General features: G+C 39.2%; 1 protein-coding gene across 3 annotated transcripts in view; it reads left to right on the forward strand.

The window, feature by feature from the left end:
* The first annotated feature begins 22578 nt into the window (after positions 1 to 22578).
* The window catches only part of PEX5L (peroxisomal biogenesis factor 5 like), a 103072-nt gene continuing 100792 nt past the window's right edge, over positions 22579 to 24858 (forward strand). For all 3 annotated transcript variants that reach the window (XM_035334960.1, XM_035334962.1, XM_035334964.1), the window contains exon 1: positions 22579 to 22950. In XM_035334960.1, coding sequence (XP_035190851.1) covers positions 22930 to 22950 — 21 coding nt within the window. In that variant the 5' untranslated portion in view covers positions 22579 to 22929. The remainder of the gene's footprint in view (positions 22951 to 24858) is intronic.

A 24858-nucleotide genomic window follows, 5' to 3' on the forward strand; every position in this document is an offset into this window, starting at 1 on the left:
GAGATGCTGTGAGGATCATGGTCCTTTGGATGATAATTTTGTAAGGAAGAGTAATAGGTGAAAATGGCAAAACTGAAGGGTATTAGGCAGGAAACTGAAGATAAAGAATCTCTACTGTAGGATTCCCTGAAAGGCTCCCAGTAGCTCATGTGTGGAGAAAATCCTGGGAGCAAAATCTCCCTGTATAAATGAGAAAATGGTGTGAAGGACATTTCAGAGTCAGTGAAAGGGTTTACACAGGATGACTTTGGCTTCACGTAAATATTATGGGAATCTGGCAACTGATAACAGTAAATTTTTAAACTAAGGTAGAAAGTTGGAACAAAAGAGTACATGGTTTGGGTTGCTCTGTTTTCCAGGGTGAGGTAAAAACACTCCAGAAATGGGTAACAGAAAGTTACTAGGACTAGCAAGACTCAATTTAAGTGAAAATATTATTATAAAAAGCACAGGAGAAATTTGTAGAAGATAACTAGTAGGATACTGTAAACTCAGTAAACAGTAAAAGAAAAACAAGTAGAAGAAAGAATTGTTCTGTAAGTTAAAGAAAGATCAGAGTGAAAAGAATCCCTGCCTTACACAATCCAATCCCAGGGCTGAAATTCCAAGGTCGGAGAGGAAAAGTACAGCACCGACGTTGTATTACCAGTCACCTGGCCATGGGGGCGATAGCAGCTATGACTTGCTGAAAGGCGTCAGGGGCTATGAGAACAGGAAATGCTATCTAAACGTAGAAGAGGTGACAGGCGTGATATCGAGATTAAATACCTAGACATCATTGACAATTGCTTCCGTGATTAGCTGCTTGCGATCCACTGGAAGAAAAGCGATTCTTGGCTTGATTCTGAGCACTGTATAGCACTGGCTTGTAATGTCCTTATCGGCTCACGGGAATTAAAAAGGCTCCACGAAGAACAGTCATGCACCAATGCCTCTGCAGTCAAGGAGTTGCCAGCCTGTCAAGCCCAGCCGTGTCCAGGCCCGGTGAGGTTTCCCATCAAAGAGGAATTCAAAGAGCAAAGAATACAAAGCAATTAGTTTATATTTTTATACACAGAACTATATGAAGTTAGTTCTTTGAATTTGATAGTATTTCACATTATTTTATCCATGGAGAAATAGAGAAGCCAAAGGAACAGAATACAGACATTCAGGATTTGTCCTTCCATAAATTCATAATGTATCACATCAAAAGCATGGCTTCTAAATATATATATATATATTGTTGTTAAAAATAAATAAATAGCATGGTAGCACATCTGCCTGCTAAAAACAACAACAGAGAGCTTACAGAGAGCTTAGCTGACTGCCTAACTAGTTCCTCTTGCTGTTCAAGATGTTATCTCTTTGCATTTGTACTCCTTGAAAACATGACTTTGTACAGAATCAAATGTTCCTCTATACACACAGCATGCACAGGCACAGAGACAAATGCAAGTACAGATGTTGATTCTGTGGTGTGATGCAGTTAATTTGAACTTGTTCCTAGCGATGCTCAAAAACCTAATATATTTTCAAATTAGGCTCTTGAGGTTTGATCATGCTCTCATTAAATACATCGACGAAACTCTCGGTGATTTTTACCAAGAGCCAGGATTTGGTCCTTAGGAAGATAAGAAAACTTAATGTTAAGTTCTGCAGTCTTCTTAAAAAGTATTGTCGCTATTCATTGATTTTTTCAGAAATAGCATCTCATAAGCAGTTACATCACTTGTTATCATAAGAAGTTCCTCTGATGCCTCACGCTTCCCTGAGTTTCTTTTTACTATATTTTCTTGTCTGGTAGAAGGATAAATGCAAAAGGAACAAGGCAGTTTTAAAGTAATTTTCTTTCATTTTAATTTACAGGTTTTTGTAAGATTGCAGTTGCCCTGTGCAATTTCTAAACCCATAATAATTTGCATACATTAAGAAGGTATGTGCTTGCAGTATGTCATTACTTCTGTCTCCTGCGTAGCTTTTCTATATGAAAAGCAATTCTGATTCAGAATTATGAAAAATAAGGTCTAAAAATACTGTAGAGAAGTTAAATTAATAATACTTGGCATTTATTCCTTCTCTTGAAAACATTAATAATTGGGGAGTGTTCAGAACCTGTCTAGTTCTGAATATAAGTGAAGACCCACTGGAGACAGAAAATGTCTCAATTTTTAATGCCATTTAACTGACAAGAAAGCAAAGGACTGGGTAGTTGAAGAGGTTTGCTACAGGTTTTCAAGCTTTGTCTGTATTCAGGCAAATTTAGGCTTTTTAAAAGTCCTCAAACCCACACAAATACCTTGTTCTTTTTTGTCACAAAAAGTTGCTACTGAGTATTGAGCAGTGTTAAAGTCCTGCCAGGGCTGACTCTCCTGATGTACAGCTACTGCACGTTCTGAAGTCTATGTGTGGAGCTAGTTGTGCACATTCACTCAGGTGAAAAAATAACAAAGAAATTGCACTTATTTAAGGACTGATTGCTTTAAATAAAGGCAAATCAGAAATTTAGAAGAGAACGCAAATTATACCCAGCGACATACATATCCATTATAAACTAGAAAATATACTCGCAACATACACCTGGAGGTAGCTCACCTTTCTGAACAAGCCAGGTTTTATGGCTTGGCTGGCAACACCACTGAGTTTAGTACAGGGCAGCTCTTGCATGGTGCTTTAATACTGCAACACTGAGATGAACAGCACTCCAGGGCAGCTTGTTATAACCACAGCAATAGTTAACTTTGTCTTCTTTACAAGCTTTATTCCTTTGGTCTCCCCTTAAATACAAAGATCCCTGTTGCCTTGAAGTATTTTTTTTTTTCCTTTTTTAAAAAATAATATGAGTGATGAGAATTAATCACAATTTGCAAAATTAATTTTCACTACTGCCTTATAAAATGACAATGAAAATTTATTTCATAGTTCTACTGGAAATTTCTTGTCTAACATACATCTTGGGTTGTTATTTGCTTTGTTTCATGACTGCATCAGACTGGTGGCTCACAGTAATCCTGTAAATCAAAAACTGCAGTTGGCTTCTTCCTGTCATTTTCAAATAACAACCCTCTGGCTTTAATCACATCTGTTTATATTTAAACAGTTGTAGGCTTCTTGCAGGAATTATTAAAGGAAGTTCTCTAGCTTGTGCTAAGCAGGATGTCAGACTTCTCATGCCTCCTGGCTTGAAAAGCTAATTCTATAAACCCATAAATCTCAGGGCATCCACCTATCTCTAACAGAGCTGATTACGGGGGGACTTGCCTAGATCAAGTTATTCCATAACTATTCCTTGCAACGTTCCTTGGCCCCTTTGCTAAAGCATTTTCAGAGTCACAGTACTGGATAAATATTGAAAACAATTATATTTGCACTTGCTTAAGTGCCTTGCTCATGACATGAGCTGGTTTAAATTTGTGAGCTTCTACAGGAAAAAGTAAACACTGAGGCAGGTTAGAAAATAGACTTGGACATGGGAGCCTGATTATTTAGCACCTTCATTAATGCTTTAGTAATGCTTTAGTCATATTCTTCAGAGAGCAAAGGACTATGAAGCCTACTGGAATTTTCATACTGATATGATCCAGATGTAGTCTCTGCCCAGATTCTGTTTAGTTTAGCATCATTATACTTTTACCAATATTTACTTATGATCACATTTCAGCTGTGCTCTTGTGTTTCTTTACCTGATCCTGCTTTTTCACTCTGGTTCATCACTTTTTCCTGGCTTTCACAGTTGAACTCTTTTCTCATTGTTCAAAATTGCCTTGCAGCTCCTAATGTTTATGGAACTCTTGAGTTTGGGTAGTGAATTATTTCTTACTTAAGATAAATACTTATTTCTACTTGCTGGAAATAATAGCCTAGCACTTAGATTTGGTTTTGCATTTATCATATCACAGAGCAGGATCTTTCCATTAACTGCAATCACCCTTCTGCAACTTTAGTCTAAGTTAACTAAACCTGTTCTACCCTACGTGCACAAACACCTTCTAGTACTTGCTTTTAGAAAGCACCTCTACACATTTATACTTCTCAGAGGAAAAAGAAACCTTGGAGACACATCTGATTTCCCTTCCCCTGCCTGACTTCAGGAGAAACCCCAAAAGAAAGATTTGCTGTTCTATGTGATGCAAAACCAGATCAACTGAAAAGGACTGGCTTTAATCTTCATTAATTTAGCATCTACTTCATATCTGATTTCTATGTCCCTTTGCTGTACGAAAGATGTAAAATAAGAAATATAAGAACCTTTGTAAGCTCCCACATAATTCATTTTTGGTCTTTCAGCTCAAACTGTATCAAAGTAATGTATCAATTTTAATTAATCTGCTTTTTTTCCTAATTTTTATTACTCATTTCCTTAGCAGGCCTATTATCACCTTACCATGGCGAGCTGAGGACTTGGCCTCTGAGCTGTGCACCTACCGGGACTCATCCTCCTTGCAGAACAGAAACAGAGAAGCAGAGGAACAAGACAGCCCCACACCTCCCCACCAAACTCTGTTGTACTTTCTGCCTGGAACACGCATATCACTATTTTGGGTAACAGCTCTGGGGCTGTAAGGCACCAACAGCAAGCCTGTCTATGACTGAAATGGTTGCCAGAGTGCTTTTTTCTAATTAAGCGTTCTGTGGTTCACATGCAGACATCTCCCTGCAAGCCTCCTGCAGTCTGAGGCTACCTTCTATTTAAGCTTTTAGGGTTTCTGCTGACAGCTTTCCCAATACTGAGAAGATCAGTAGCCTGGCTCTGTGTTATATGGTTAAAAAAAAAATAAAAAACAGTGAGAACTGGTCTGCAAATCAATCACATCACGTTACAGCCCTGTCTCACCCTATGACACTGCTCATCTCTAACAGTTGCCATCTTATACTCCAGAAAAGTGTTCTCAAGCACCCTCCTGTCAGAAGGCAACAGCTGCCAAGGCTATTGCACATTCAAGGAGCTGAGCGTCCCCCACTTCAGGTGGGAGACAGTGAAATCTCTGGATGTCTCCCATCGTCAAACATTTCAAGGACACTAAGAACCGAAGGACAAATTTTGTCCTGAAATATTGAAGACGAGCTGATGGAAAAATACCTGGCTCCTCTCTACAATGCTGCTCTGCTAAAGGAATGTGGAACACCGCTGTCTATTCCTCTATAGGTAGATGACCTCCTTATTACTTTGCACGCATTGCTCCATTAGCCAGCTCTGCTCTTTCTCATTCTAATCCTCAGCGAAGAGTTCTGCAGACTCCTGCTAATTGTTGCAAAAATTTTACAGTGCTGAAAATTATTGCTGGATCATTGCAGTTGCCTGTCATTATGAGTAAAGCCATTACCTGAAAGTATTTTGAATGGAACAAAGCAGTTCTATATCATTAGCATGGTCTTGTATGAGGAAAAATAATACAGTGGATTTGTTTGCAACATTCTTATAGCTGTTTTGGAAAACTTGCCCAGGGAACATCTACAGGAATAAAAGAGCATCACTACGCATGCTTCCAAAACTGTCAGAAGCTATGGGGTACCTACGGTGTGGAACACTTTGAAAGTACCAAACCATTATGGGAAATGCTGCTGACATATCCACGTCAAAACTTAGAGGGTAGATTTGCCTGAAAATAATGCGCTAAGGTTTTGTCACACACACACACACACAAAAAGTAATTGTTTCCAGTGTCAATCACTCTTTGTCTTCATTTCTTTACCCTTTCTTTCCTCTTTTTCCGTGCATGTATATATAGATATATATACATCCAGAGATGACATCCTGCTATACATGGAACACATGTGTCACCAGCCTTTGAAGACAGATATACGAAGTGCCAGCTGGATGTAGCAGAATAATAAAATGTGCACTGCTAAAAGTTCCTTTCTGTTGCAGAAAATGGTAAATAAAAGGATGCATGTGGAGATCATTTGAGATAACTAAGACAGATAGATTAGATGTTACTGATGGAGTAGGCAGCCAAATTCATACCATTAAGAGCTGGTCTGTTATTTTTCTAAAATACAGAAAAATAAGCAGTGGAGACACAGGAGTGACACAAGAAAGCCTACCACAGCTGTGTCTCAGCAGCTCCATGCCTCCTGGGACCATTCATAGGCTGGAGCTCAGGGCTGGGCTTGGAAGAACAAGCTGGGTTTACTATAGTGAAGACATTATCCAAATATCTATTTTTTCTCATGAAACTACTATAATCTGATCTTGAAAATATTTATTATCTATGGTATTATACAGCAGCATGATAAGAACAAAGGGGTTAGTGTGACTACTCGAAGTTTGGTGTGCCCTGGCAGAATCAGGCTTGTCCTTAACTTTGTATTAAATATTTGCAGGAAAAATCTGAAAATGTCAAAGTGAAGCCTCTGAATTTCATTTTGAAGTTGTAAAAAAAAAAAAAAAATGCCAGTTTCATGGGGACTTCAGTCTTTGAGGAGAAAAAAAAAAAAAAAAAAAAAGAGAAGAAATCCCCAAAACATAAGAATGGTTTTAATTTTCATTTGGAATTTCAGAACTGTATGCTTTCATTTTTTCATTTTGAATATATCTTTAACCTCTACAAATGTCTCATGATTCTGCTCTGACATAAGACTGACCTGTCAGACAGTATTTTATAAACCATTTCCTAGTTTGTAAAATAATAGAAAGCATAATTACAAACAAGATTTATCAAAAACATATGAACTAAACTTATGAAGAACTTCTCATCCCCATGCAACCTTAGAATCACCAAACCCTAAAATCTTGACAGAAATTTTCACTAACAAGAGCTCAAGACAATGTCTTAACTCTGTGGAAAAGTGTTTACTGAATGCATTGGATCAGTGAAATGCCTTTCATTAAGGTGAGAGTAAAAAGAGAAAAGTTTTGTGACAGTGACACACTGTTATGCACAAGATCACCACAGAGCACAAACACTTTCACATCCCTCAGAAATTCATTAATTTCACTGACAGACTATATAAGTAGACAGGACTTTTAACTTCCTTCTTTTCTTCAAACTGTACTTTCCTTTGTCAGTTTTCTTTTTCCCATTCCATTTTTTTTTCTAAGTGTTTCTAGCTCTTGCCAGATCCTGAGAGTTCTTACCATATTTTTACGTTTTATAAAAACTAATTTTGTAGCAGTCCTTCTTTAGCGGTTAAAAGTGAAAAACTGAATGCTGAATAATGAATTACAGCTCTTGTTAGGTAATCCTTGTCCTGCTGTTGATATTTCTTAATGCTTTTCTTGCTCTCTTTTTACAGCAGGGTTCCTCATGCTTTCTTTTGATCATTTATTATTTACAAGGTGCCATGTGTTCCTCATTCTTCACAAAACAGCAAACGTTCCAGGTCCCTGCCCAGAAAATCTTGCAATTTATGATCAAAATGATGTTGAATCCTGCTTTAAAACCCTCTTGAATGTTACAACACTGAACAACCAGTAGAAATGTTAACAGCCCATCCTAGCCCACTGCTGACCAAATAAACCAAAGACAACACCAAGGTCTCATTTATTACCGTTACCTCCTAATCTGTTGTCTTTCCATTACTTCCATGCCATTACTTCTGCACACTTATAGATCTGTAATGCAACTAGTTCATTCAATCCACATCTTGGTGCTGGAGACATGTCATTAAACACCAGTCAACAACCTTTTTTGCTATTCTCTGGCATGCCAATGAAATGCCTGGAAAAGTCATGAAGATGTGGAATTTAACTTTGATTTCTCATCACTCATTTTACACCGGTTAACGAACAGTTCATCCCGTGACAACAGAAGTTAAACCACCACCAGGCTTCTGAACTGTCTTGTCATTTGGGTAAGCATTTCAGGCTTTCAATAAGCCCGAGTTCTGTAGCTTCTCAGAGATGTTACACCGCTGAGAAAACACAACAAACATGAAACCATTTGCAGAGTTCAGAAAACAGGCTCAAATTTTTCAACACTGAGAAAGCCAAACAAGTGAATCTGTTATGTACTGCTAATAGCCATGATCATCTCAAGGTAGCACAGCTAGCTTTTTAACAGAACAAGCAGAATGGCTGGAAAAAGGAGACAAGCGATCAGGTATGTGAGCCCTTCTTCAGATCTGAAAGAGAAGGTAAATTTCAAGCTAAATACGAGCCACAAACAAGTCAATCTGGCACGTATTGGGCTTTCTGAAGCATTCTGATGCTGACAATACAGATGAAAGCTACAAAGATTATCTTCAGAAAGGCAGAAAGAGGGAGAGTTTATAAAACATGCAAGTGTTACTGGGATGAAGAAGAAGGAAAATTACCAACTTCTCTCTATAAAACATTTATTGCTAGATATCCTGCAATTGTGTCCTTTCTTGCTTTCTAAAGAAGAATTCATCTTCTTTCTAAAATAAGCAGTCCTGATCCTCATGGTCTCTTCATAGCAGATGTAGATAGAGTGTAGCTTAATAGAGCTACACTCAGCTCTGCTAAGCCTCTATTAGGTTCCTAATTGAACCAAGAAAAGTAACTTTGGTTTAAGGTCAGGTGCATTTCTGCTGCCAGGCTTTGTATTTATGGCCATGACAAGACCAGGAACATTTCCCTCTCTAGCTTGGGAGACATAGCTATAGATCAGAAACCATTATGCTAATCTAAGTACAGCAAATGAACAAGAAAAGGCCTCAGGAGGTAACAATCTAGATTCAACCTACCTCTGCTCATGTGTTTACAGTAACCAGGAAACAGCTAATCCTCTTATTTCTAACAACAGCTCAGTTCCTCCAGGACGGCCAACTGAGAATTGGCTGTAATTACTGATTGCAGGAAGTGATTACTCACTTCCCTGACCTAAAGAAACTAGGCTCCAGCCATACCTAGGGTGTTTATATATTTCTGTGCTCATATAAACACTTTTCTGAATCCCTCTGGAAACTGCAAATTGTATTTGGAGAACACTGTTCTACAGAAATGACAAATGATCTTATATTTCGGAGAGAAGACTTCAGTCTCGGAGTTGTCAGTACTTCGGAGTTCTCCATCACATTTAACTTTGCTCTGAGATTCAGTGAATTCCTCTGTCAAGTGGTGATGATGACCACAACCCATATCATCATAGTTGCAGTCTAAATTCGTTATCACTTACAAAATGTTTTGCAGTGCTTAGGAAAAAAAAAAAAAAAAAAAAAACTTACAGAAATGGAAAGCATTTTTGCTGCACTAATTAGCTGTGAGAGTGAGATCTTTACAGAATTGTAGCTCACACTACAGGGGTCCCTTTCCAGGGACTGAAGGCATCTTTTAAATTATTATTATTATTATTAATGTCTGAACACCTGTTTTTTTGTTGTTGTTATTATTTTATTTACCACAACCCACCACACAGAAAAGCATACAGAATGTATGGTGCCAATATTACTCCCCAAACTGTTGGCTTCGCTGGCCTTAGTTCTTCGCATTTACATCTGAAATTACACAGCCCTACTGGGAAGGAATAACGCATATGTTTCTTTTTGTCCAAAGGAAGTGCTGTGAAAATTAACATGTAGATTACACACAGGAATCACGACTAGAGCTTCATAGCTTGACGGCTCACAGCAACTGCTCAACAGGTTGGAGCAACAATAAAGGATAAGGAGGGGAGCCAGCCAACGGGAGTGCTGAGTGCATGGGAAGGAGCTAGAATTAAGGTGGGCAGAATGCAATTATTTAAATTGGAATTTAGATAAGACAGCAGAACCAACATGCCAGTAATGTGAAAAGAGAGAGATGAGGTACAGGAGATATTTTGATTACTGTTAGCTCACTTCACAGATTTTGTAGGGTGATAGCACAATCTGTTATCATGAAAAGAATTGTGAAGTTTTAATTGAACACATTAAGGTCTCTTTATCCACCCCTGGAGCAAAGTCTTCAATGTTATAAAGTCTGAGTGCATTTTCTAAATCTAGTTTGACTCAGTTTTTGAACCACCATTTGCATGAACAGTCCTTGAGCAGCAATTTACTGGCTTTGATTTATGAAGAAGAACCCAGGCTGGAACATCAGCACCCCGGCATCAGCTGTTGGAAGGATTTACAGCACACCACAGTGAGACACCCTGCGTGGCACAAGGAGCAGATAGGCACTAAGCAAGGTTCCCCTAGCAAACAGAAAGGGCAGACGAGCAATAATGCAGATTTGGCTGGAAATCACTCCATACGTCAGAGAAGGAAAATAGTGTAGAGAGTGAGAGAGACGGGACCAAATTTTTCTCTATAGTGTCTCCATCTATGGGTCTGGTTACAGAGTAATGCATGATAAAAATAAAGTGAATAAAGGAAAATTGAGTTGTTCTCCAACCGGGGCTTATCAAGTAGGAGTTTGTTGTTGTTGTTGTTTTGTTTTAGCCACAGCACAAATTCTTTACATGCCCTCCAGTCTCCAGACAGGAGCAATGCTTTTGTTCTTCATCAGCCAGACAGTTTCCAAGTTATTTTGTCGTGAACTCGTCCAGCCACCAGTACGCACTGCATCAGCACATGCCTCAGGAAACAGGGACTTCACACGCTACCCACATTCACCTTCATATCCAAGCACGTGCATATGCCTACTGCAGCTTATATCTTAATCACTGGTACTTTCTGGAGAAAAGTTTCAACATCTGCTGTGTCTTAATTATAGCATCTCAAGGGATACCAACCATCTTTCACGTTAGTTAGCAAAGCCTTTCCTGCTAGTGATTCTTTGGAGGCCAAATAGTTCATCTTAGCATTGCCACAACACAGCAGGTGAAGCACAAGACCTGTTTGCCTTCCAAGCCTTACCATGAGATTTATTTATTCGGTTTGCAACAGAAATGGTAAATACCCCTCTGCAAAGAGATGAATTCCACCTCAAATGAAGTGGAGTTGTTCAAGAAGGAGCAGGCCTTTGGCAGGTATAAATTATCACAACTCTGTTGTCATGGAGCTTTCAGAATTTATCCCTGCTGAAGATCCGCTCCAGAAGTTTGCAGCTTTCATTGCTGTGTATGTATTGTGGCAGTGAAAGGTTGTCTATCATGATGAAAGTAAGCGTGGCACAGTGATGTGTTTGTATTTATAACACTCGGTGTTTTATATTTGACTGTTATTCATTACTTCTTTTCTAATCACATCTGCTCTTGCTGCTTTCTGCATCTGAAATCCCCATTAAGGTGAACTGTCAGTAACAGCCTTTACCAGCCACTACTGGCCCTGTACATGGACAGCTAACGGCACGCACACCCCTCTGCCCCACTTTACATCGGGGAAAAGAGACGTAGAGAGACTGAGTTAGTGGCAATTTTAAAGAGAATCAGTGCTACACCAAGATAAGACGATCTAAGTTCCTTGACAAGGTCCTGGGTTTTCGTGACCAAATAATATTCCCTGACAAAGTGAGGACGTGCTTCTTTCTGAAAATGATGCAAAGACGTCATTACAGGGAATGAACATTTCACCTGAAAAGTGAACAGAAAGGGGATAATGAAAATCTGTAATGTGGCAATGTTTAGCAGTAAGATCTTTTGAAGTATTTCCAGCTTTATTTTTGTGCTTTATTCAGTTGCACAACTCCACAGAATAACTTTTATATAGTGGTCTGAGAAAAAAATAAAAATAAAAATGAACAGTCTTTTGCATTTTCCAGATGAGATTTGCAAAAGCACCAAGAGATCTCTGAGCACAAATCCCACAGCTTTCTGCAGGACTTGTACTGTTGCATCACCTGTGTTTGCCTTGAAAATCACTTTCTGAATCCAGTGGTTTTCCATTCTGTTTCTGGCAATGGGAACGGAGTTAGTTAAACCAGCACAAAGCCCTAAAGTAAACTTGGTTTGCCTGACAATCTAGAAGCCAACTTATAATGAATCATTTTGTCAAAAAACAGACTTTGGTGCCCAACCATGCACTTTAATCACTTGTTTCACAGGTGTTAAAACTGAGGTATTTCCCACAAAGGCATAAGACCAAATTGATCATTAATTTCCTATCTCAGTTCGTTAAACATATGATTGCTGTAGATAATCATGATCACAGGACACACAGCCTTTAAAGAACATTATAATCTATAGTGAGATTTTTTTTTCTGCCTTTGTATAGGGATCTCAATCACTTTTTGTCTCTGTTAAAATTCAGACATCCCAAAATTTTAAGAAATGTATTTTTTTTTAATAACGGAAGAAAAGTTAAGATTAAATGCATTTTTGCCCGGCTTGGGCTCAAAATGAACATCTCTGCTACAAACACGCTTTTGCATGTTGACCCAGGTAATTTGGGAATGACAGAAAAGCTGAAAGGAAAGATTCAGCAGAATTTATTTATGGTAGACTAGTCTTACATGCCAAGTCTCACAGTGCATGTTCTATTTAAAAATGACTTCCTTGCTATTAATCATGTGCAGCCATTTCTATGACAGCAGGAGAAAAGATGAGCTGGAGCTGGTATATTCGCACAGCTCGTGACCCTGACACATTTCCCTTGACAGGTGTCTATCACATCTTCCCCCACCAGCCTATGCTGGAATCAAACAGGGATCCCTCCTCTCATCAGCTAGGTGGTGTACATACATCTCTGCATGCTTGCTTTGCTTCCTGTGAAACGCTGCAAAATCCAGAGATCGTTGTGCTGCCTCTGCACATGATGCTGTATCAAAGAACACCAAATGATTTAAACAGTGACACAGAATCACTCAGGGCCTGGCCCAGTTAGACAGAAAAATTTAAGAGCACCTCTCATATTCTGGCACATGAGCAAGGACATAAAGATTTGGCTTATTGAGCTGGAGAAACAGACGTGTGCTCAGGATCCCACATACTAAGGTCCCAGAAATCTTTCCTGGATGTGCTTCCTTTTCAGAGGTATTACACATTTGCTATGTAACAGCAGAAAATTCCTGATGTGTGATGGGTAATTTTTAATCCCCATAGATGAGATTCTTTGGATTATTTCAGATAAAAATAAAAAATAATTTTTTTAAAAAAAAAAAAAAAGGAAAGGAAAGGGAATACCATTAATAAAAAAATTCTTACAGGTTGCAACTGAGAACTCATTATGTAAATTCAGCATTGGAAACATGAATTTCCCACTCAGCAGAAAAAAAAAAAAAAAAAAAAAAAGTAATGACTTTGGCAGCCAGTGCAGCACAGGAAGGCCAAAAGCTGTAATGAAAAAAGGTTTGATGGTTCTAAGGGCAGTGAGAAAAGCACATTCTCCATCTGATAAGGAATGTATGTGCGAGATTAGCCCTGGCTTCCCAGAAGAGCCCTCCCAGAGTGACATCAACCATCCAGAAGAAAGGGTTTGATATTCAGGTTTGCCACATGTAGGGGTTCAGTGCTGCTGCACTTGCACAACAGAAAATACAGCTTTGTAACTGCTTCTGGGCAAGTCACACAGGTAGGAAAAGCAGCTTCCTTTAACCCCCCACACTGAGCATGAAAGCAGGATTCACACACACATACAAGTGTATTAAAGAAACATGGGCTTAAGAAATCTCAGGCTTTCTCTTATTTTGTAGGCAGTTGTGTGGTATTAGGTAACAGAAGAGCTTGGGAATCAGTAAAAACAGTTACCATCCTAACTTCTGCCAGTGTTGCACTATGTAGCCCTTAGTAAAGCAGTTTAGAGATTACAAAAACAGTAGTTACAGTGATCAGTTGGTTCCTCTAATGTAGCACAACCATAGGAACACTAAATCAATTCCAGCTCTAAACAGACACACATTTTTCAGGGGAGGGGAAACAAAACAAAACAAAACAAAACAAAACAGGTCATCTTGATTTTTAAAAGTCCAGACAGGGAATCCACAGCAATCACTTAAAAGCAATGTCTATGGTTAATTACCTTCATCATAACAATGTGCACATAGACTCTACTGTTGCCTAATTTACAACTTTCCACCATTTTATCTTTTTATAATTAATATATTGAAAAGTCTTCTACTTTCACATTCTGCACCCAATATAGATACAGACTGGGACAAAGCATTTTTACTTAAGCTAAACAGATTCAAGAGCTTGGAAATGTTGCTGCACAGAATGTCCAATCTGTCCATCAGCCATCCCCTGAGGCCTCACCAACTCTTTATTCCTTCTTGAAAGATGAATCTGAATCTTCACATGTACTCAGATATTCAAGAGGTAATCCCATCACTACTGACACTGAAGTGCCATAACTTCATGAAGTTTCTCATTTTGCATCTTTAGGTGTTTGGCCACTGTGTGACAATGAAATCTTACATTCAACCCATTATATCCACCATGATCTCCCAAACACTTTTCTGACATTGTTTCTCAAAACAGAGTTGTTCATCCTGCAAAAGTAAGCTAAATTTTTTGTTCATATCTGTATGCATGGGTTTATTTTCAGTTTTACTGAAACATATATGACTCATGGATCACTTCATAAGTTATGTTTATTTCCAAAGTCCCAAACCTTATACCTTCTATATGAATTTACCATTAATGATTTTTTTAATATATTTTTCAGGTCATTAAAACAAATGAGAAACAGAGCATGGCCAAACAATTCCTATGGGATCCCATTAGATAATGATCCCCACTTTCCATATTAAGACTACCAGACAAACAATTTTAAGTCCCTTTAATGTGTTGCCCAGTTGAATTTGCATTATTCTCATTTCTTAATCAAAGGTTGTATGGTACCATGACAAATGTCCAAAGAAAGTCCATTACATCAGCACTACAACATTCATCGACCAAACCTCATATATCATAAGAAAGCTATTGAGTTAGTATGACAAGATATACTTTCCATAAACCAATGAGAACTGCCATAAATTACATTATTCCTGATTATTACTTTACTAATAATGCCCCATATCAGTCTTCCATTATTTTGCCAGGGATTGGCACCAGGCTGAAAGGCCTGTAATTACTAAGCCATCCCATTTAAAATTCTGGCACGGTATTTGCTTCCCCAGTGCTGTAACAATTAATGAAAAACAACATTAACAGTCCACAGACATTCTTAAGTTATTCCTTGAAAGCTCCCTGATGAATGTTATTGGAACCACTGATCATAAAATGTCTTAACTTGAACAGTAGCTGCTTAACAACCTATAGAGTTAGTGATGAAATGAAAGTCATTTCCCAGTCTCTAGTTCTACCTAGACCAAACATGGATAACAGTACTACTTTGAGATCAGCAGTTTAAAAATAATTCATCAGAGCTAAGTATTTTAGTTTTATAACTCTTCAGTACTGTGATACCTCTCCAATGGTTAAGAATATTCATACTTCAACCAAAATCATTCTAGTCAGATATATTCTTCCTTTTGTATCGAAGAGGATATGTGGTATAAAGTATCTGTGTATGTTTTTCATGCTGGCAACCCAGAATTTATACAGCAACATTAAACCTCTCCCTGCCAGGAAATCCCTTATGTAACTGTGCAGAGTCACTCCATAAGTGGATGCTTCACTGAATCCAGTAAATTCTCAGGGTTTGTCAAGTACAACAAAGAGCAAAGCAGTTAATATAGTAATAAAGAATATGTCGCCTGTATTATCAGTAATCACAGGTGGATAAAATCTAATTAAAGAGCAATAATTTTCACTTTGAGATCTGAAAATCATTTTTGTTCTTAAATTATTAGAAGAAAAATCTTGCAACTTCTGTCATTTAAGGTCTAGCATGATATACATACTAGTACTATAAAAATATTTTTATCATTATTAAACCATTTAAAACAGATTTTCATTACTTCTTTAAATAAGTATTCTATGTAAGCAATCTTTGCTATCTTCAGGGTAAGTTAATGTGTTTACATTGCCCTCATTGATGTGATTGCAACGTAGTGCAGACATAACAGAGCCAGCTTTAAACTGAAGCCAGCTTGGATACTGGCACCTATCTGGCCACAGACATCAGGATCTCAGAGTAGGCAAATGTCTGCATTTTTTGCAGCTTCTAAAACAAGTTTGGAACCCCCAGTGAGCTTAACATGCTGTTAAAATGTTCCTGGTATCTGATAAAACTAGATCCAATTTACCTAAGATGCTCAACTGTGATCAGAAATCTAACAGATCAAACTGCAGTGACAGGAAAACATAGACTTCCAAGTATTTAAGTTAGCTAGTTGTTTTCATAATATTTACGGCTGATCAAATTCACCCTCAGATACTTAGAGCATGGAGTGAAGCAAACTCAGAAGCATTAAGCAGAACTTTTAAACAGGGACAAACATAGTGCTTAGTATTAAAATAGGGGAAAAAAAAAAAAAGAAAAAAAAAAAAGTATAATAAGGGGATGAGCAACCAGGAGCCCAGACTGTTTTGCCTGTACAATAGGGTAACAGGCATTATAGGAAAGCAAAAAAGACTGGATATTTTCAATAAGAGCTTTATGATATAAATAGCTGGAGAAACCGTGGTGTAGATGAAATCACTGTTAGATGGCTGCATAACTGTACCCAGAAAACAATTTTTGATGATTCACTTCATCCTAGAGGGGTTTCCCAAGTGGCATTCTATAGAATGGCACATAAATCAGTATTTTGACTAATGATGTGGCTAAAGGAATAGAAAACATATTTCTTAAATTTGCAGGCAACATGTAGCTGTAAAAGCTTGTGAGAACCAGACAAGGATGTGATTAGAATTTATAAAAGGCTTGATAAATGGTTTTGAGTAAATAGGTTACACATCTATTAGTACAAAGGCAAAATTCTGCAGTTAGGTAGGACTAATAAATGAGGAAAAAAAAAAAAAAAAGTAAATGATTCAAAGTAACAACAGATTACAAACTGAACATCCCTCAGTAGCATCATGGTGTTGCAATACTCTACAGTGATGTACAAATGTAATAAACCTGAAGATTTTTTTCTGGTCTACTCAGCATCAGTAAAGACTAGAGTACTTGTCAAGTTTGGGACATTACTGAAGTAAACAAGTCTAAGGAAAGTAATAGAGATGATCAAGATACAGAAAGCCTGACCGATATGACAAAGTTTAAAGAACTGTGATTACTTAGTCTAGAAAACAGAAAGTTGAGGAAGATGCAGTTTTGTTGGAGTTTTTTTGTGTAGCAGATACAAAGAAAATGGAAATAAGCTCTTCTCCACATCCCCTTTGGTTCACACAAAATGGTTCCTCCTTTTGGCTCCTCCTTTCTTAGTCTAGGTAGGCAGAAGATCCTTTATGCATTTCTGTGTGGAAAAGTGTTATATACACAACAAAATCAGCCTCTGCAAACAAACAAAATCTCCTCTGCTAGGAAACCAAATATACGGCTGGACAAACAACAGTAACTGTGGTGTTAGCTGACACAACCACAGAGGATGAAGGCCTGACAGATCCACCAGAAGCCTGTCTCCTGTTACAGCTTGGTGTGGGTGATACATTAACGGATAACGAGATTCCTTCCCAGATCTCGCAGAAATAGGCATTGCTGAACTCAGCACAATATGTGAAAAGCCCACTCAGATCCCACCTTCCCCAGGGAAATTTCTCCACAGTTTCCCTCCTATGCAGTCATGAGTGGTGTAGGCCTTGCCCCCATGGCATGCCACGGCCTGTATGCAGGGCAGCGTGCGGCACTTACCCCATGCTTGCTGTACATAAATTGGGTAACAACAACAGGATATTCAACTGAAATAGGACTGCAGAGTAAGTAATTATGCTGGTCATAACTTGGAATAACGCCATATTTTTCTTCATTCTGCTGACAAGTTCTAGGCTTGTATTTACTGACAGAGTTACAGGAGAACAAAGCTGGTGTGAGCCCAACAGCATAAAGAATCGTCCTGTCAGTATTCCACTCAGGCTAGTTACAATTTAATTTTTGTTTGTTACTGACTTGTGGTTTTTACACTGAGTCTTGTTAATTAAATGTTTTATATGCATCATTAACAAAACTTTTAGATTTTTAAAATTAATTTTGGATTGTGTGTTGCTCAAATTTATTACTCATTACAGTATATAAAGCACCTCAAACACCTCCTTTACGGGCATTCCCTAAACATGTATCAATCATGTTAGCGTATAAAAGCAATGGTAAATTATACATACACAAATATAATTAATTAGTACTTTCATTGATGTGTGGTTGTGCTGTTCATACCTTACAACCGCAATTAGAAAACAAAGTATAAAGTGTAATTAGACTCAGTCATACTAACAATATTACAAATTCTTAATGCTCTGTTATTAATAAAATTTAAGATTGTTAATGCATTAACAACTGAGCTTAATGTTATGTTTTTCGCATCTCACTTGAGTCTAAGAATAAGCTAGGTTATTTTCAGTAGTTAATTTTTAATCAGGCCCATGTTTTCAGAAATTAGGCCAACTATTTCCAGTTAGCAGAAAATATTATTTATGAAAATATTTATTACTATTAATGTTTGTAAATATCTCTTTCTTAATGAAATACAGACATTAGACCTAAATTAACCCAAGGCGTTTCCATGTATGCAAATTACTTATTATCTCCATGGTTGCATGAGCTAATAGATTGATGTTTTATATAAAGTATATGCACGAGAACATTGATCTACTGTCGAACAAAGCAGCAAATCTATATCTTTATGATCAGACACGTTATCGTTGGATGCTGGCAACACAAACTGTTGTCATACATGAGAAATAAAAGAGATTTGGATGGACACAGGAAGCACAGCAGAGTGATGGAGACCACAACCCATGGTGAACACGGAGGTCCAAGTCCCCCAAAGTGCTCTCTTGCTTCTGAGGCTGCAGGAACACAGCACATCACAGGCAATAGCTGCCTCCAATGCCGCTGAACACTGCCCTCAATTTCAATTTAAATCTCTCCACTGAGCACTTTTTATCGTGCACAATTTACAGCTATGAAAACTCATCCTCTTTCAAACTGTGTCCCACATTGAGAAAAGCACCCCTATTAGGGAAGTGCACATAAGTAGGTTTCACATTGAGTATATATTTGATTTTCTGACTTGGAATGTGCAGGTCTGTTTATCATTCAGTGATTTCCCTAACAAAAATCATGACTTGCCCTTGCCATGTGGTTTCTTGGCATCGAAATCACAGACTTTGCCATTCCAAACACTTCATTAATGACGAATACTATGCTAACTGTTATTAATTTGGAGGCTATATGCTTCTCCTTGGGCAGTTTCAGAGCCAGTGATTTAAAACTATTTCTTAGATTGCCAAGATGACATAAATATTAGTAAAGCCTAAAGGAATGAAATATCCATTACTATTGAAAATCAACAGGCCTCCCAGTGGGAGTTAAATGTCATATTTTTGACAGTAACTAGGTAGCTACCAGACCCCCAAAACTCTTTATGCATTTCTGTATCTCTGAAAATGCCCTTACACTCCCATTGCCATCTCTAAGCTTCTTGGTTATCCTAATTTCCCCATAAAAGTATTTGGAAACAATTTCAAAGCATTTATTTGTAAAATAAAGGATTTTTATTTGACTTTTTGCAATTTTTTCCCTGGCAATTTAATATTAATTAAAATCTGTTGAGCCATATGGTGACTCTTCTTTTTCTTAACAAACATTATGACTTTCATATTTTTTTACCATGATTTTTCCCATTTTTGCCATAACAAACAGCAAAGCTCTGAGAGCTCACAGCACACAGACATCACTGGTTCAAGTCCTAATGCAGGCACACAGACTGCCATAAAAGGGACCACAACAGAAAAATGTTTTTCACAGAATCAAGGAAATGTTTTTAAACCATTTTAGGCAAGTGGACTCTGTGTGATTAAACACGCCCTGTAACAAAATAGACCTTTGCAGTCACATGTAGAGCAGAGTCATAAACAGCATGGATGCTGGCACTCACCTTTTTTAAAGCTGTAAATAACATGCCTTTATATTAATGCTTCAGAACTGCAAACTAATACTTTCTGCCCCACCCCCCAGAGCACATTTCTGAGATTTTATTTATAACCAAGCAATAAACATTATTCACCGATTAGATGGAGAGAGAAACAAGCTTGCTGAAGCTTCCTCTAGTAAATAGCTGGAGAAATAGCAGAATTTACACTTGGGGAAGCACAGCACAGTGTGTGCATGTGTGTGATTTGCACTGAAAGATATTTAAAGAACAGCTCCTCAAGAAGAAACCACTGCCATCCAGCTATCTATGCGTGCATCTCCCTCTGTCTCTGCACTGCACTGCCTGCTGCTGTGCCAGCCTGCTCCTCTTACTGACCAGTGCCAAGTGATTTAGCTCCCTGATAAGGCAAATGGTAAAAGCTGGATCCACTTGGCTGTCCTGGATCTGCCAGATCCTGCCAAAATGTGGCATCATTATGCCACTGTATCAACATACTGAGAAATTGATGCCTCTGCTTCTGGTGAATTAAGAAAAGATGTCTACTTCTAAACACACTATACTGTACAATTTCATATCTAGCATTTTTATCTTGCCAAATTCTAACAGGCTTTGTCTCTCATCCGGAAATAACATGGCATGAATAATAACTTCTGGATTAACAATTGTTGCACTGGAAGTGTAGTTCCTTCTAACATGTAGGAAAACTTTATGTATATATATAGATTAATATATGTATGTATATATATATTACTATATACTGGCATTGACAAATTTACCCCAGCTTCCACCTGATGAAAAAAGCAAGCAAACAACAAAAAGAAAATAAACAACAACAAAACAAAAGAAAAAAAAAAAAGACAAAAAAAAAAAGCTCAGTACAAGGAAGGAAGGAAGGAAAGAAAGAAAAAAAAAAGAAAAAGAAAAAGAAAAAAAAAGAAAAAAAGAAAGAAAGAAAAAAAAAACTTGCAGACTAGCCCAGGAAAGGACAGTGCAGCCAGATCAAGAGTGCAAGTTCAAGCCTACTGAAAGATTATTAGCCTAATACATCTCTGTTCAATAAACAGCAAAGACACTGAGGCTCTAAGTTTAAATAGGAGTGGCTATTTTTCATCTACACATGAATTTTCTTCTAATATAAGCAAAAATGTAGCCACATATTTGTGCTCTATTATTATTTGTGCTCTATTTGTGCACATATTTGTGCTCTATTATTATGTGCTATTATAGATCTCTCCATAAAATCAGTACTCCATATTTTACACTTCAAGTAAAACCATGATAACTCAAATCTGATCTTTCCATCTTTGTAAGTACAGGTCAACTGCATTATGCAGTGGTATTTCACAGTAAAGTATGCCTAGCATGCATGGACAATGCCAAAAAAGTATTTTAAGCTCATCAGCTCTTGACTGAGGTTTTCAAAGTAACGTAAGGCACGTAGGCAAAAAATTATTCATTTTGTATTTCTTTTTGTCACCAATATGTGGCTAAACTCTTAGGCTGCTCTGAAAATCATAGTGAGTTGGATGCATATTCACTGGATGTAAGAAGACAACTGTCACTTTTACTACCTAAAAGATAAAACACCCAAGTTTAAGCAAAACAAAAAAGATAAAATATAAAAGATAGAATAAAAGATTTTGGTGGTGCCATCTCTGACAAGTTTACAGACTCATGTTCTGCAACCCCCCTTTTTTTACTGAATAGGAACACTTCAAAAAGGCATATTCAGTTAGCTGAAATGAGGTCTGTGATGAACAAATGTTCAGGGATGAGAAATCCTTTTTGCACTGCTCTGGTGCTGGAACGTGCTTGAGGTTGGATTGCTCTGGTCAGTCCATGAAGTTTTGTGTAGTTTAACAGTAAAACTTGTGAGCTCAGAGCCAAGAAATTATGCAATATAGCAAATGCGAGGCATGGGATGTTTCCTGCACTACTGAACGTAGATACACTAGGTGGGACAGAAATTTGCAGTGAAGCAAATGCTTTAGCAGATGTGAAGTTTAAGGTTTGAGGTGGTGAAGGCTGGATCCAAGATAACACAGGTGGCACCTGCAGGATTTCACAGGCCTGTTGTGCCCGTTTACAAGGTGAGAATTTTGCATGCACAGGCTATTACCCCATTGCTTTCTGTTCTGGTAGCATCTTTAGTAAGCACAGAAAAACATTGTCATGCACTTGACATAGGTTTAGCTGGCTTCTTTCTGTCTTCACGTTTTGCAGCATTGTCAGGCTGGAACACGAGCATCCGGATGTTCTGCGTGGAGCATGCGGGGTCACCTTTACTTTCCCTACGTGGCGCTCGGTGCAGGGCCTGGCCCCAGCACACCTCCAACCTCCAGGGGAAATAGGAAAGCTGCCTTTGCGTCCCTACGGCTCGGGGCTGCTGAAGTTTCCCGGCGGCACCGGCGGGCAGCAGCCTCCAGCCCGGTTGCAGCCGCAGCAGCGGGGCGCAGCCTCCTGCCAGGCGAGGCAGCAAAACTCGGGAGGCTCCGTGCGCCAGCTCCAGCTTTTCCCGTGCTCTGCCTCCAGCACGCTCCGATTTATTTTTATTTTTATCACCACCACGCTCGCTATTATTTTTTTAAATTATTTTTTAATTGCTGCAGCGGAAGCCGTCAGGCCCCGGCGGGGCCGCGCTTCCCCGGCCTCCCGACGGCCCCGATGCTCGGGGGGGCTCCGCACGGCCCCGGCTGGCGGCGCTCCCCCTGCGGCCGGGGGGGGGGGGAGGCGGCGGTGGCGGGACGAGGCTCGGCTCCTCCCGGCTCGACCCGGCCCCGCTCGGCTCCGCCCGGCTCCTCCCGGTCCGGCCCCGCTCCGCCCCGCGGCGCTCCCCGCCCGGCGGCCCCGCAGCCGCCGCCGCCTCGGGCCGCGCCGCCTCCCCCCAGCACCGGGCGAGGGGACAGCTCCGGGGCGGCTCCGCGTTAAAGGGCGGCGGAGCGGGGAGAGGCAGAGACAGAGAGAGAGAGAGAGAGGAGGGGAGGAGGCGGCCCGCAGCGCTGGGTGACGGAGAAGAGGGAAGGGAGCTTCCAGGACAAAGTGGAGCTTTGGCAAAAATAGCTCTTTCCAGGGTTAGGCTTCTTTTTTTTTTTTTTTTTTTTTTTTTTTTTTTTTTTTTTTTTTTTTCTTCTTCTTTCAGCCGAGCGCCCCGGGGAAGTGCTCCCATCCCAGCGGACACCCAAGCTGTTGGCCTGAGGGGCACCTGAAGCAGAATGTACCAGGGACACATGCAGGTAAGAGGCTGCAAGCAGGCTGGAGAGCAGCAGCCCTTGGAATGGGCTCCCCCGAAACGGGATTCCGGGAAGTTTCCGCGGGCTGAGTGGAGGGGAGATGCCACCTTGGCACCGTGCAACAAGTGAAGGGGTGCAACACGAACATGGCACTCCAAGCCGGGGCTGGAGGGGCTAGCTCTGCTCAAGGGGGAGGACGGAAAAGGGGCTCTGTCAACTTTGTAACTAGGTGAAGTTTGGTGTATATTTATCCATTTATTGTGCCTGCTTGTTCAAACAGATTCAAGGGATCATTCCAGGGCACACATTGTTATGGCATGCTTTAAGTGACACATGTCTCTTGCCATCTTCTTGATGCATCTCTTCCTGTATGTCAAGTGAAGGACAAACAATAAGGGAAAAGACATAGCACTTGCTTTGCAAAATCTGCAAAGATTTCATGTCACACTGAAGCCGTTGATTTGCACAATGTGTTGTGCTTAAAGGTGACGGATTTCTATTCTGCCCTCCCAACATGGGATGAGAATTGATTTTGCTAAGCCCTGGAATGACTTTGTAGAATGAATTTCAAGCACGTCTAAGTGACTTCAACGTTTCAGGTAGAAATCTTGCCTCCTGATCCTACCGATCCACATCGCCACAGCAGAAAATGCCTCTCTCCAACAAAAACAAACCCGTGCCTTAGACGTGATGACTTTAACCTTGACTCCCGCTCTCCTTCACGTGGCTCTTCCTTGGAAAGCCAAATCTATTTTGGAGGAGGAAATACCAAAGTGGAGTAAAGGTTTACACGGATCTCCCAAATGTCTTTCTTTGCTTTGGGACCCACTCTGGCTTTGTGCTCATTGCCAGGAGTGATCAGATGCTTTTATCACGTACAGGGGCACCAGTCTGGCATGTGGCGTGTGTTAGTACTAAGGCTGTTTACAGGGAAACTGCAGTTCTAGCAAGTGTGAGCTGACCACTTCTCTTTGGTGCGATTCTGCAGAGCATTTAAAAATCTGCTGAATGGTCATCAGGGATATGAAACTTAAGTCAATGCCAAACACAGGACTGTGTACAAAATACGTGAGTTAAGTGAGGACTCTGATTCAGCACTCTCTGCTTTCCAGAGCTGAATGATACCAGTTACTCTTTCATGTTTGTGTTATCTGATCTCAACAATGATAAATACTGTGTCATAATATTGCTTGTCAGAGAGAGCAAACAGGTTTTTACAAGAAATTGAATCAAAGGAAGGAGATACTACTATTACATGCTACTATTTATGATAATAAGATTAGAGCATGCTTTGTTTTATGGCAAAGAAAACAGTCCTGTAACTGGTGTTAATTAATTGGATAGCGGCAAATATGTATTTATACCCTTAAGAAAGCAGAAGTTCTTTGCTATGGCTAATACATCACAAGGTTTCAGTTAGCACACACCACTTTTTAAAAGGCAATGTAATGGAATATTGAGGGTGCTGGCAACATTGTAAATTTTCTGAGTCATTAAAAGGCAGAAATCCAATTTGCAACAGAAAAACAGGTTAAAACATACAAATATATTATGACTGATGTCCTTTATTTTTTTTCTTTCAAAATACTTTTGTTTATCTAGCTCAAATGTAATTAAATGCTATCCAAATTCACTTGAAAAGTTTGCTGAATTTAAATACTATTCATATTCAGTATACCCGCCTGCTAAAAATGAAAACCCACCTGAGTGCATTAGCCAAACTTGTTAATGTATTTCTGCCCTGACAGGAAGCATTAACGGTCTTCAGGCAACACCTAAATAAAGCCTAAAGCATTAGGAAAGATTCTCATGTTTACTATATCCTTAATTAGAGCCTTTAAGTGAGTCAAAGACAATAAAGAGCTAATTATATCGCAATGAAATTATGTACTGTAACATTTATTAAGCCAC

Source organism: Oxyura jamaicensis, chromosome 9 (genome assembly GCF_011077185.1).
Source record: "Oxyura jamaicensis isolate SHBP4307 breed ruddy duck chromosome 9, BPBGC_Ojam_1.0, whole genome shotgun sequence".
Classification (NCBI taxonomy): Eukaryota; Metazoa; Chordata; class Aves; order Anseriformes; family Anatidae; genus Oxyura; species Oxyura jamaicensis.